Genomic DNA, 14,992 nt, shown 5'->3' with positions numbered 1-14,992 from the left:
CTTTGAATGAGAATCTAGTCAACATAATAGATAGGCGTATCCCTTCTCGTGTGCTAAGGTACCGAGTGAAGGACAAACCGTGGTTCAATGATGATTGTAGACGTGCTTATTTGGAGAAGCTGGAGGCCTATCATCTCTGGAAGGGTAATTGATCAGATTTGACCTGGAACAACTATACTCAGCTTTGAGATTTTGCTCAGAGAGTTTATGCCTCAACTGAAAAGGAGTACAATTTAACCATAAAAGAAACCCTTTCTGGTACATCTCAGGAACATAAATGGTGGTCTACTCTTAAATCTGCACTCTTTGGTGTAGATGCAACAGTTCGTCCTTTACCTAAAACCAGATGGCTCAGTCACTCACTGTCCAAAGGAAAATGCAACCCTGTTGGCTGATGTTTTTGACTGTAAACAGAGTAATGAAAAAATTGAACTTCCTCATTCCTGTTTTCTTGTGGCTAAACTAACTAGTTTAGCTTTTTGATCTCGAAAGATTAAAGCTCTGTTGATGGACCTTGATGCATATGGAGGTGTAGACCCAAATGGCATTTTTCCTTTGTTTTTTATAAAGACAGCAGATTTCTTAGCTCCAAAGTTATCTGTTAATTTGCGCAAGTTAGCAAGAGGAGGAGCTTTTAGCACTTTGAGAATTGATAATGTTACTCCTCCATGTAATTGTGTTTGTGGTAGTTCAAGTCCCACTGATTACCGCTCAATTTCCATAACTCCCATAGTATCTAAAGTTTTTGAACGTCTTCTGGCAAAACGTCTTAATAGGTTTCCTGAAGGTAATCATCTATTCCCTAGTTTGCAATTTGGTTTTCGTAAAGGCCTTGGAGCATGTGATGCCCTTCTTACAATTTCCAATGCTGTACAGAAATCCCTTGATTATGGTGAGGAAGTTCGTATGATTGGCCTTGATTTTAGTGCTGCCTTTGACTGTGTTAATCATGAGGCCCTTGTTTTCAAACTCAAACAGTTTAGAGTGGGTGGGTCGTTTCTTAGCATTATTATTGATTTTTCAAGTAATAGGTCTCAAAGACTTGTTGTTGATGGGCACCATAGTGAGTATAGGAATGTGATATCCGGTGTTCCACAGGGTAGTGTTCTTGGCCCATTACTTTTCATACTATATACACATGACATGTGCTTTGGCCTAGAAAACAAGCTTGTTGCATATGCAGATGATGCTACTCTCTTTGCATCAATTCCATCCCCAGAATGTAGATGTGGGGTTGGTGATTCCCTTAATAGAGATTTAGCTCAAATTAGTGCATGGTGCAAATTATGGGGTATGAAGTTGAATCCTAATAAAACTCAAAGTATGATTGTAAGTAGGTCAAGGACGGTGGTTCCTCAACATCCGGATCTCAGTATTGATAATGTTTCTTTAAATTTGTATGACTTTTAAAATTTTAGGTGTGATTCTCGACAGCAAATTTACTTTTGAGAAACACATTAGGTCTTTGTCTTCTTCAATTGCACAAAAAATTGGCTTATTGAGAAAGTCTTAGAAGATTTTCGGTGATCAATCTATTCTGAAGAAGTGTTTTCATTCTTTCATTCTACCTTGTTTTGAGTATTGTTCTCCTGTATAGTGTTCAGCTGCTGATTCTCATCTTAATTTGTTGGACAGAAACTTACGGTCTATTAAATTTCTTATTCCTGATCTAGATATTAATCTTTGGCACCGTCGCTCAATTAGTTCATTATGCATGTTGCATAAGATTTTTCATAACTCTGACCATCCTTTACATTCAGATCTTCCTGGACAATTCTATCCTGTTCGTAATACTAGGCAGGCAGTTAATTTTAATAGCCAGGCCTTCTCCATCATGAGGCTCAATACTACACAGTATTCTAGAAGTTTTATTCAGCTGTTACCAAGTTGTGGAATGATCTTCCTAATCGGGTAGTTGAATCAGTAGAACTTCAAAAGTTCAAAGTTGTAACAAATGTTTTTATGTTGACCAGGCTGACATGAGTCTTTATAGTTTATATATGACATATATGTTTTTAACGTTGTTAATAGTTTATATAGAACATATCTGTTTTGACGTTGTTACTGGTTTTAGAATGATTTATTGTTAATTTATTCTCATCATTTATATATTTCCTTATTCCCTTTCCTCACTGGGCTATTTTTCCCTATTGGAGCCCCTGGGCTTATAGCATCTTGCTTTTCCAACTAGGGTTGTAGCTTGGTTAGTAATAATAATAATAATAATAATAATAATAATAATAATAACAATAATAATAATGTTTTATGTTGTATGTTATATAATGTATGTTTTCTTCTCTACATCGAGTATACATAATTCACACATTAAACTGAGTCTAGGATGGCTGAAAGAACCTTGACAGAACCTTGAATACTGTTTATTCATCAGTGTCTGCATCATCTTCACTGTGTTCATCATCTTCCTTTCTCACGGAATTCTCGCAGGATTGTTCTCCCTGGCATTTATAGAATTCAGTGCATGCTCTGCTGAACTTATTGCAGCTGCAAAGTGCTGATTTGCAGCCAGTCTTGCAACCACAGCTGATGAGATTCATTATCTGGTCAGGGACAACTGCCTGGCCTTTATTCAGGTAAACGGGCATGAACACAAATGACTACTTCTTCCAGCCAAACTCTTGTGGGTCCAGGTTTGGAGGTTTTGACAAGCCCACAACCTTCCATAGGATTGTTTGATAGTGGGCACGTTCACAATGGGTCCTAAATGAAGCTGCTAAGTTTTGGAGGTACATATCTCTTGCCTCTAATCTTCCTAGTGAATGTGGTTGCATGCATCAAGTTCAATGATTCTCCGAACTTCTGCCCATACAGTGTAGCTACAAATTTCAAACATGACTCGGTGACCTCATCAAGAGATAAATATGTATTGCCCAACATAAGAGAGTCAGCAAATGTTTCCATTTTTTTTTTCAAGATTATTGTCTTCCCAATGCCATAAAAAGCTGAGACTGAATCACATCCAGTCAGTACATGGGCTCCAAGAAGATTGGGCATGATCTTGGTATGTTTTTTTCACAACTTCATTGATGTCAATGATGGCATGATTTCTTGAACATGACTCCATGATAAGTTTAGTTGTTTCTGGCATGTTGTCGGTATGTGCATGAACATGATGGGCAAGAATAACAAGAACATCTGTGTCATCAGAAACCACCTTGTTCGGTGAGTGTCTTGCGACAGCTTCTTTAATCATGTGGTATGACATCAGAACATCAGCTTCCTCGTGTCATGGCTGTTTCCATAACACCAGTGCCAACATCTACTAGATGGTCATCAGGACCTGTCACGACAACTGTCTTGCCTTCAGGAACTTCTTTGACAGTAGTTCATCCACAATCAACTTAATGATCTGTTCCTTGTTTGCAGTGATGTTCACGTTTAATGTGAGATTCTGCTTAGGGAGAGGACAGTCACTTGTAAGTCTGAATACACGACTGACACACTTTGCACGTGTTGAACGACAGCTAGATTTTATACTATTTTCATAGAATCTGTCAAATACAACATGTAATACTTCTGCAGTGCTCACATGACGCCAAATGCTAGCTACCGCAGCATTGACAAATGCAGACACCTTTGCAGGTGAAGAAGGCCATGGAATTGTCCACAGAATGGCACATCCATCCAGAATGACAACTTGTGAGACTTGCCTGTTCCTTTGACCACATTCTACTTTTTATCTTTGATTTGAGTTGGAAGTTGATCTCATCTCACCATTCTTGTCAAACAAAGCAGATGAATACGGAGCCAGTTCATAGGAGAAGAGGGTTCTAGTAGAAATAGTCACCCTTGATGATGCCATAATTCCAATCACTCGGGCATATATCAATTCAGTATTCACATTCTCAGCTGCTGTATCATGAACTTTCATCTTTGTCACCACTGTCATTGTATGAATTTTCTTGCTTAGTTTCTCATGGAAACCCCTTGGCCATTGTCTCTCGTACTCCAACCACTGATCAGTGCCAATTTTGACAGCTTCTTCCTCATTAACCATTTTGTCATCTACAAACTGGCCAGAAAAGATATTAACAAGGCCTCAAGACATACATAAGGGTTGTATACTCACATTTAAAAGTTGACATCACAATTTTTATGGGTAAGAAATAAATTGAAAGCCAAGATTTAACAAAACTTACCAAATATAAATAGCAAAATATAATTGTCATGTCCGTTTGAAAACATAAAAGACAACATTCATAAATTAATTGCTACCTACATGTATATAGATACAGATACACAATACAAATTATGTGTGATGATAATACATGACCTTATCACTGAAAATTATGTAATTATGCTTACCTTACAAATTTATCTTTTTTTTCCAGTTGTTTTTCAAGAAGAATGATACTGCATGTTCCATCAGATTATCTCTTGGAGATGTTGCTGTTCAGTAATATGACACTGTACTCTTGTACACAGCAACACAATGGATAATGTGCTTTGTTTTGGGGTATTAGTTACCCAGTGCCCCGAATGCACTAAAACAATAATGTCCCAGCCTGCCTGCTGATCTCCTTTTATCAGTGCTCTAACAGTTACCTCTATACCAGTTACCTGTCTATAGTACCAACTTACCCGTACAATGAAAATAACCAATTAACACATTGCAATTAACAAATAATTAATTTTTATTAATTAATAAACATTAAGGTATCCATATAAATATATTAAATGAGAAAAACCTCTATACAGTTAATAATCCAATCCTTCGGTGGCCATTTTTGGATGTTAATAAGTACTAATTAACTATAATTCATTTGTGTTTAATTAGCAACCTTAATTTTTACTTTTGGGGACTGAGATACATTTTGTGTCATGTTTCTGTATGTTTTTTGTGCTGTATGATACAATACAATAAAACACTTATTATTATATAACTTTATGACGGGCATCTTAGAATTTATTGTCTGCACGAAAACCCTCAATGTTTCAAAACTGGCACTCGATGGATTTGGAATCTGCACCTAAATATTGACCAGAAACTACCAAAAGACATTGTTTATGTCAAAAAAACCAAGGTTGCACCACACTTATCATTAGCCCTAGCTCGGACTATTTGACATGGATCTCAATCTGGACATGTCTCATAAGATAACCCAGCATAGACCATCTCCACCCATTTCTGTGGAAACCACAGGATAGGGCTCAAGTTTTTGGTTTAGTTGGATAACTGCCCCATTTCTTTTAAAGAACTTTCGCAAAAAGCTACATCTTTGATAGTTTTAGCTTTGGGAGCAAGAGTTAATAAACTGACAGCCTTTCGAAGGGATGAGGAGTTAATTATAATATCGCAGGTCATTTTCTTATCCTGTCTGGGTATAATTTTTCTAGCCTAAAATAAAAAGTCTCTTCAGAGACAGAATCCACTTTATATATATATTTACACAGGGTCACGTCTCCAGAAGGTAGTCTGTTTAAAAAGACCCAAACCAACAAGACCCTTTCAACAGAGACTATCCGTATCTTGCTGACCTCCGTATTCAAAAACGCTGATCCTATCTTCATCCCTAAAAAAACACAATGTAAGAAAGATTGCCTCATTCTTTGCTAATATGCAATTTCAGGACACTCAGAGTTTTACACTTTTGTTCGGCAATAGTGTGTTCATTAAACAGTACCTGATACAAATCCAAGCAGTACAACATTCAATCGTGGTACCCGGCGCATTCAGGACTCCTGGAGGGGTAGTCCAGAGGGAAGGGTCAAATCACTAGGTCCTTTAGGCAGCCAGTATTCTTCAGTCACCCTTGTGTAGTAAGAGTCAGACATACACAAGAGTTGTAGGTTTGATTTGGTGCAGGCGATTGTCCTTGTATGGGCACAAGTCTACTCATTAATACTCTGGTGTAAAATCCTTGGAGACCACACAGCACTTTAACCTCATAAAAGGAGTTTTGACCAAGGAAAAACTTATTTTTGGGGAGGAGCTGGGTGGTCTCCAAAACACTCCTTCCTCCCTAGCCTTGGGCAGGAGAGTGGAGCATTTTTGTTGTACCTTTGACCGTGAATGGTGGTTAAGGGTGTGTTGTGATGTAGGTATGGCAGTGATGACTGGGAGGCTGGTTCTTTTCTGAGACGCTGTGCATGACGTCACTCACTGAGGTGCTGTGGCAAGTTCAAATGATCCTTAACTTCTAAGTCTACTTATATACACTAATTCTGTGCTATGCATAATGATTCACCTGCCCTAGAGCAGGGGTGACAATATTTCTTAGGTAATCCTTTCACAGGAGCATCCATGGAGACCACACTGCATCTCCCCCAAAATAAATTTTTTCTTTGTCAAAACTCCTTTTCTAAAGAATAATAAAGTGATTGTTTTTGCATCAAAGAGGTAGAAATAGAGCTCAGATGTTTTTTCATTCTATTGTTGTATCATTAACATTTAATGTTTATTTTTTGCAGACTTCTAAAAACAGAGATCTTTGGATATTCGCGAATCTAAATTTGGCTGTGGTCTATTTGCGTTGCCATCGGGAGAGAGATTTTGTTGCAATCATGGACAGGATAAATCCAGATACATTACCAACTCAGTCACAAAGCTTACGAGCAGCATCGTTTTATGTACAAGGTCTCCATGCTTTCTTCACACACCGCCATAATGATGGAAAGTAAGAACATTTTTTATGTGCATTTGTGTCCAATTAAATAGGGTTTCTTGTTTTAATTTTAATGCATGTGATGAACCTTAGTAATGAATTGTTTGTTTTTCAATATCAAACTTACCCGATGATCATATAGCTGCATCCCTGCTGCCCGACAGAAAAAACCTACGGGAGGAATACGCCAGCGATCGCTATACAGGTGGGGGTGTACATCAACAGCGCCATCTGTCAAGTAGGTACTCAAGTACTCGATGTCAACAACGAACCAATTTTCCCTCTGTCGTGCCACAGGCAAGACCTACTAAATACGCCGTCCCTAACTGGATTTGTTTTCACAACGATTTGGTGAAGTACACTATTCCAGTTTTGAGCTTTCGCTATGCAGGGGTTTTATCTTCATTTCAAAACTTGAACTCGTTTTGGATAGATTTAATTATGGTGACGAAGAGAGTATGGACTCTCTTTCACTTTTAAATGGCCGACCCTTCCCTTAGACGGAAGTGTTGGTGACGAAGAGAGTATGGACTCTCTTTCACTTTTAAATGACCGACCCTTCCCTTAGTCGGAAGTGTGTTTAGGTTTTTGGTAATTTTGCTTAACAAGTTATAGATCTATTTATTTTATATCTCTCCGCCTTTATAGGCCTCTTCGATTAACTTTCCATTTATTATAAACTTATAAAAAATTAATTTTTATGTTTGTTTATACTGTATGCGACCTTTCCTAATAGTAGGCGGTCCTTACTTGGAACCGAAGTTAATTAACATTGAGCCCGTCATATCGTATTTCCTTTTAAGAATTTATACTTTTTTAAATTTTAATGTTTTTGAAAGAATTTCTTTGATAGTCTCGTACTGTTTTCAAAGATGAACTAACGTTTAGTTTAGTCTCCGCAGTTGTTGACGTTCAGAACGTTCAACATGCGCTCTATCGTTACGATAGAGAGTATTTCACGGTTTCACGTTGCAGTAAGAGTAAACCGATTCTAGCGTTTCGTTCATTCTTTCTTAGCTTAAATGGTTTTAATTCTAATAAAGGAACTTTTTATTTGGGAAACCTTTCAGTTTTTTCCTTTAACAAATAATATGTTTTAACGATATATAATTGGGCTCTTCTCTCAGGTTCTAAGTCGAGAGAGAGAGAGAGAGATAGAGATGGAGGGAGAGAGAATAAACGTTTCGTTCAAGCGGGTAACGTTGTTCTCGTTTTTTACTCTTCTCCCTAGTCGCTGTAGGGGAAGAAGGTAAAACGTTTCTAGAGTTTTATTCTTGTTCCCAGGCTTTATGCGGTGAGAGATTTTAAACGTAGTTTATTTGATCTAGTGTTTAGTCTCTTTTCCAGCCACTGAAGGATTGCGTGTTTCAGGTGCAAATCACTTAAAGTTTCGATTTCAGTGAAATAAGTGCAAACAGAAAATCAAAAGTGATAAAGTGATATGCGCAAAGTGTTACAGTGTTGCGTTCGAGGGTTCGTCTGTTCGTGCCAGTTGTTCACCTAGTCCGATACCTCTTACAAGCTCCCAAGCCCAGGGGAGAAGTAATGTCGAAGGACTTATGGGTTCCACAGGCCTTGATCGACGAACAGACGTTTCCCTCGGTGGTTTCGGGTGTATCTACACACGTTGCCGATGTGATCGCCCCACCCACATAAAGACGAGAGAGCCCATTTATTCCTCGTCTGCGGAAGAGGTTTCTCGCAGAAACCATGGACCAAATCTTGCAGCTTTAAGTGCAAGTCGGTCCCTTCCGCGCAAGTCCAACGGCCTAGGTGTAGCCACTGGGTCAGTTCGGACTCGCTGCAGTCATCCGACGACTGCACACCTCCCAAGAGAGGCAAGGTGGTACCGCAACAGGCAGTAACTCCGTCTGTTGCCGCACCAGCTGTTTAGACCCTCAGTCACAACGGACAGTAGCTCCGTTTGTTGCCGTCTTTGGTAGACCCTAGTGGTCCATGCTGCAGACTATGCAGTCTCAGCTTGCTTCCTTCATGCAGGAGTATCGTGCTGAGAAGGTTGACACTGCACCTGTTAACCTACAACCTGCCACGGTTGTGCGCTCAGCAGATACTGCGGCTGCCAGCTCCCACACTCCACCTGTGAGAGCTCCACCACCGATTCGCAGTCGACCCTGCCAGACGCATGTTCATGCTGCACCCTCCGTTGACATGCGTGAGCTACCGCATCAGCAGTGGGAAGGTGCTGTCAAGCTGCCGTGTTTTGATGCAATGCGGCATGCTCCGCAACCCACGGCAGTCCCTCCCACGCACCAGCACTCCGCTTTTGTTGTTGCCAGTTCCCACACTCCGACTGCGGAGAAGGTTGACGATGCACCCGTTGGCCTACAGCCTACCACGGTTGTGCGCCCGGCATGGCTGCCTGCTCCCACACTCTTGTTGTGAGAGCTCCTCCACCCATGCGCAGTCGACCCTGCCAGACGTATACTGACTCCCACAGACACACGGAGCACTCCGTTGCCGTGCGTGAGCTACCACAAGCTGCCGTGTTTTGACACGGTGTGTCAGCCTCCGCAACACACTGTGGTTACCGCCACTCGCCTGCAGCAAACTAGTCAGTCAGGAGTTGAGGCTTCCCCACACAGCTTTGGTTGTTGCCAACTCACAGACTGTCAAACAGTTACATGACGTTGCCTTCTGGTCTGCTACTAATACACCAGTGCTGTATGTCCTCACGCACCTGTTGTGGTTGACAGTTCAGTTTTTGACAGTTCACAGACTGTCAAGCAGTTTCATAACGTTACCTTCTGGTCTGCTGCTTATGCACCAGTGAAACCCTCACTGAGATAACCTAGCTTTTCTCGGACATGGTTCCTGTAGATGAGAAAGTGCTGTTCTCCCTCCTTCTGATATTCCCTTGAGGACTCTGTCATTTGGAGAGGAGCCTTAAGCTGCTTAGCCTCCTATGGACTTTAATTAAAGCATAACATGCTTCCAGGGAGGGTAAATGGTTCCGCTTCAGTCGCTAACCCCGTCTGTTGCCACACCTGCTCCCATAGACCTTGGGCTTTGTTGCAAGACATGCAGTCCAAGCTTAGTCCTTGATAGAGGATTTTTTACGGAGAAGAACCTTCTTGCCAACAACCTTCCTACCGGTTGGTTGTACGCCCTGTTGACGCTGAGATATCCTACTCACGTCCGCCAGTTGAGATGGTTCCTCCTCCGGTGCGACCCAGTGTGGGTTGCCAGTCGCACGTTGACGTTAAGCGACTCTCGGAGGTGGTTGTGGACGTTCAGTGTGTCACTAGGAAGACGTTCAACAACCAGCAGAGGTGACTTGTTGTGACGCAGTGCGGCAACCTCAGCAACCCGATAAGGGGTTGTCTGCACAACCCAGACAGTCTAGACAGTTTCGGGTTGTCGCTGTACTTCCTCGCTTCCCCATGGTTGACAGTTCACAGACTGTGCAGCAGTACCATGATCTTGTGTCCGGCTCCGTCACGCATCCACCAGTGCGACTGGATTCAGCGAGTCAGACGTTGCCCACTCCGTTGCCCACTCCGTTGCCGTTTCCTCATCAGTTTCGGATGAGGAACCCTCTGATGAGGACATGGCTGAACAAGACGATCAACCCCCAGCCCTGCTATCCATCCAGAAGATGCGGAAGAAGGAACATGGCCCTGTCAGGCTGTGGATGAGTCTGGTTAAGACACTGTCATCCGTGGTTCAATTGGTGTCACTTGGAAGACTACACCTCCGTCCTCTTCGGTTTCATCTAGCTCTTCACTGGAAAAGGATAAGACGCTAGAAGCGGTCTCGATCCCGGTTTCCGGAAGATAAGTCTGGTCTGACTGGATGAAAGGACTTTATCAACCTTTGATAGGGTCTTCCCCTGACTGTTCAGACTCCCAACCACGTTCTCTTCTCAGACGCATCGGACGTAGGCTGGGGTGCGACCTTAGGCGGTAGGGAATGCTCGGGATTATGGAACTCGAGTCAAAGGACAATGCATTTCAACTGCAAGAAGCTTCTGGCAGTACGTCTGACCTGGAAAAGCTTCAGGTCTCTCCTTCAAGGCAAAGTAGTGGAGGTGAACACGGTCAACTCCCTGCTTTGATGTACATCTCCTAGCAAGGAGGGACCTACTCTCTGACATGGTACGAGTTCGCAAGTGACCTCCTCTCCTGTTCAACAGGTCTAGACTTTTCACTAGTAACAAGTTTCTTCCAAGGCAACTTGAATGTCTTAGCAGATTGTCTCAGTAGGAAGGGACAATAATTCCAACATATTGGACCCTCCACAAGGATGTATGCAAGAGACTTTGGGTCACCTGGGGCCAGCCAACCATAGATCTCTTCGCAACCTCGATGTCCAAGAGGCTCTCAATACTTTGCTCACCTTTCCCGGACCCAGCAGTAGTTCTTTTAGATGCCTTTCTACTTGATTGGTCTCATCTAGATCTATATGCATTCCCTCCGTTCTAGATTGTCAACAAGGTACTGCAGAAGTTCGCCTCTCACGAAGGGACAAGTGGACGCTAATTGCTTCCCTCTGGCCCGCGAGAGAATAACTTACCGAGGTACTTCGATGGCTAGTAGACGTTCCCAGAACTCTTCCCCTAAGGGTGGACCTGCTACGTCTGCCACGCGTAAAGAAGGTACTCCAAGGCCTCCACGCTCTTCGTCTCACTGCCTTCAGAGTATCGAAAGACTCTCGAGAACTAGAGGTTTTTCGAAGGAGGCAACCAGAGCGATTGCTAGAGCAAGGAGAACATCCACCCTTAGAGTCTACCAATCGAAGTGGGAAATCTTTCGAAACTGGTGCAAGTCAGTATCAGTATCCTCGACCAGTACCTCTGTAACTCAAATAGCTGACTTCCTCTTATATCTGAGGAAAGAGCGATCTCTTTCAGCTCCCACTATCAAGGGTTACAGAAGCATGTTGGCATCAGTCTTCCGTCACAGAGGCTTAGATCTTTCCAACAATAAAGATCTACAGGACCTCCTTAAGTCTTTTGAGACCACGAAGGAGCGTCGTTTGGTTACACCTGGTTGGAATTTAGACGTGGTTCTAAGATTCCTTATGTTAGACAGGTTCGAACCACTTCTATCAGCCTCCCTGAAAGATCTCACCTTTAACACTCTTTTCCTGATATGCTTAACCACAGCTAAAAGAGTCAGTGAGATTCATGCCTTCAGCAAGAACATCGGATTCTCATCCGAAACGGCTACATGTTCTACATCTTGGTTTTCTAGCCAAACACGAGCTGCCTTCTCGGCCTTGACCAATATCGTTCGATATTCCAAACTTATCGTATGGTTGGAAATGAACTAAAAAGAGTATTATGTCCTGTAAGAGCTCTTAAGTTCTATTTTAAAACCTTTACGAGGCCCGTCTGAAGCTTTATGGTGTTCAGTTAAGAATTCATCTTTGCCTATGTCAGAGAATTCTTTATCCTATTTTTATCAGACTGTTAATACGAGAAGCTTATTCCCTTCTGAATGAGGAAGACCAAGCTTGGCTGAAGGTAAGGACACACGAAGTTAGAGCTGTCACAACTTCCGTGGCCTTTAAACAAAATAGATCTCTGCAATATATATTCGACGCAACCTATTGGAAAAGCAAATCAGTGTTCGCGTCTTTTATCTTAAGAATGTCCAGTCTCTTTACGAGAACTGCTACACTCTGGGACCATTCGTAGCAACGAGTGCAGTAGTGGTGGGGGCTCCACCACTACAATTCCCTAATTCCAGAACCTTTTTAATCTTTCTCTTGAAATATTTTTAGGTTGTCCGGAAGGCTAAGAAGCCTTTCGCATCCTACTTGATTTGGCGGGTGGTCAAAATCATTTCTTGAGAAGCGCCTAGATTAAAGGTTTTGATGAGGACCTTTAGTATGGGTTGCAACCCTTCATACTTCAGCTCCTAGGAGTCGCTCAGCATCCTATGAGGATCGCGAGGCTCAGTAAGGAAGACGTACTTAAAAAGGCAGAGTAATTGTTCAAGTCGTCTTCCTTACCAGGTACTTATTTATTTTATGCTTGTTATTTTGAATAACTGCTAAAATAAAATACGGAATACTTAGCTCATAATGTCAACTTGTTATGCTGGTCTCTACCCACCCCCCTGGGTGTGAATCAGCTATATGATCATCGGGTAAGTTTGATATTGAAAAATGTTATTTTCCTTAGTAAAATAAATTTTTGAATATACTTACCCGATGATCATAAATTAAAGGACCCACCCTTCCTCCCCAATAGAGAACCAGTGGGACAGAGGAGAAAATTGGTTCGTTGTTGACATCGAGTACTTGAGTACCTACTTGACAGATGGCGCTGTTGATGTACACCCCCACCTGTATAGCGATCGCTGGCGTATTCCTCCCGTAGGTTTTTTCTGTCGGGCAGCAGGGATGCAGCTATATGATCATCGGGTAAGTACTGTATATTCAAAAATTTATTTTACTAAGGAAAATAACATTTTTTGCACAATGAAAGCACTACGTGTTAAATACTGTTGTAGGGAGTACAACAGATGTAATAATACTACTGTACAGCTTAACTGTACTTACTGTAAGTGTTCTGTGTTTTCGTTCAAGATTCGTAGCCTACGCCGCTACTCTAGAAGCATGACCCAACTTCTTATGTGTTGTCTCTTGCGCAATGTGTTATCCATACTTTCTTAAGCAGAAATACAGCTTATTTTATAAACTAAAAACATAAATATCTCGATAATAATTGTTTCTATTAAATAAATAAACAAAAAATGTGCATTCTATCACTTTCCAATAGCTGACTCTCTCTCTCTCTCTCTCTCTCTCTCTCTCTCTCTCTCTCTCTCATATTCAATTTTGCTTTGAAAACATTATTGCATTTTAGAAAATTACGATTATTTATATAGTTAATTGAGCATTAATAAAACATTTATTTTACTTTTGTTTTAAAGTACGGGTGTATTTTACCAATCTAAGTATTTTTGGTGCCGTGATCAGATCAGCTGTTCTGATCACGGCACCCAAAATACTTAGATTGATAAAATACACCCGAAATTTAAAACAGAAGCACTTGAATGTTTTATTAAAGCACAATTAACTATTTAAATAATCGTAATTTTCTAAAATGCAATAATGCTTCCGAAACCAAATTGAATATTTAGAGAGAGAGAGAGAGAGAGAGAGAGAGAGAGAGAGAGAGAGAGAGAGAGAATATGAATGATTTGAAGTTTTCTGCCATCCTGACATTGAACAAGAGAGAACTAATACTCTCTCTCTCTCTCTCTCTCTCTCTCTCTCTCTCTCTCTCTCTCTCTCTCTCTCTCTCTCTCTCTCTCTCTCTCTCTCAAATCATTCATCTCTCTCTCTCTCTCTCTCTCTCTCTCTCTCTCTCTCTCTCTCTCTGAAAAAAATAGATGATATATGTAGAAACCATAAAGACTGGAATATACTCCTATCCGGAGATTTTAACTTTCCTTTCGTGGATTGGAAAGAACGGATAGAAGAAAGTGGTTGTATGTATACATATAAAAAAGAGAGTAATAGTAGCGCAGAAGATAAGAGGCAATTTGAAAAGCTTCAAGATGTGCTATTAGAACATAATAAGCAACAAAGAAACCACATTCCAACAAGAAAGGAAAATGTCCTAGATCTAGTATTTGTGAATGAGGTGAATCATGTCAAAGAAATAATAGTGTATAACACGGGAATTTCAGACCACAATGTCATAGAATTGATAGTCCATTCCAAAGCAAGTGATCGCAGAATTAATAAAAGCACAAAACTTTGGGAAGGATATGGAAAATATAATTTTTACAGGAAGACTATAAAATGGTCAGAAATAAACGAAGAACTGAATAAAGAATGGAAAAATGTATTTGTAAGTGATAATAGAGTCCTTTCAATACACGTCATCAAACTTCCGGTCCGCCATCTTGGAGGGCATACAAAGACGCGTTCAGTGAATAGCGATGGTTGAACTGTTGAATATTTAGCCATTTCGTCACATTCACATTCACACAATGCCCAGTTTTTGCGCTATTGTTGGCTGTGGGAATCGAGGACGAAGAGATGACAAGAGTTTCTACTGCATACCGGCAGTTATTCAGAATCAGGAAAAAGATACAGAGGAATTATCCAAGCGCAGACGTGACTTGTGGTTGACCAGAATATCACGGGCCGATCTTCGTGAATCCTCACTACCCTACGCACGTATCTGTTCTGATCATTTCATATCAGGTCAGTCTCGGCTAGACCCTAAAAGTATCATTATTCCTGTGTAAACATGCTATATCCGATCGCATGGGTGACTTCACTAGTATCATCGTCAGTTCAGTGTGTAGTGTGTGTGGGGGAGGGGGCATCTCAATTTTTAAACATCAAAAGGGGCATCTCAGATTTACAAAACAAAAATTAAAAGC

General features: G+C 41.2%; 1 protein-coding gene across 2 annotated transcripts in view; it reads left to right on the top strand.

Moving 5' to 3' along the window:
- Mau2 (Mau2 sister chromatid cohesion factor) overlaps positions 1–14,992 on the top strand; it is a 700,592-nt gene that overhangs the window by 595,045 nt on the left and 90,555 nt on the right. For both annotated transcript variants that reach the window (XM_068367342.1, XM_068367343.1), the window contains exon 9: positions 6,430–6,635. In XM_068367342.1, coding sequence (XP_068223443.1) covers positions 6,430–6,635 — 206 coding nt within the window. The remainder of the gene's footprint in view (positions 1–6,429; positions 6,636–14,992) is intronic.

Source organism: Palaemon carinicauda, chromosome 45 (genome assembly GCF_036898095.1).
Source record: "Palaemon carinicauda isolate YSFRI2023 chromosome 45, ASM3689809v2, whole genome shotgun sequence".
Lineage (NCBI taxonomy): Eukaryota > Metazoa > Arthropoda > Malacostraca > Decapoda > Palaemonidae > Palaemon > Palaemon carinicauda.
Note: the sequence above shows the minus strand (reverse complement) of the source record. Positions and strands in the feature narration are given on the sequence as shown.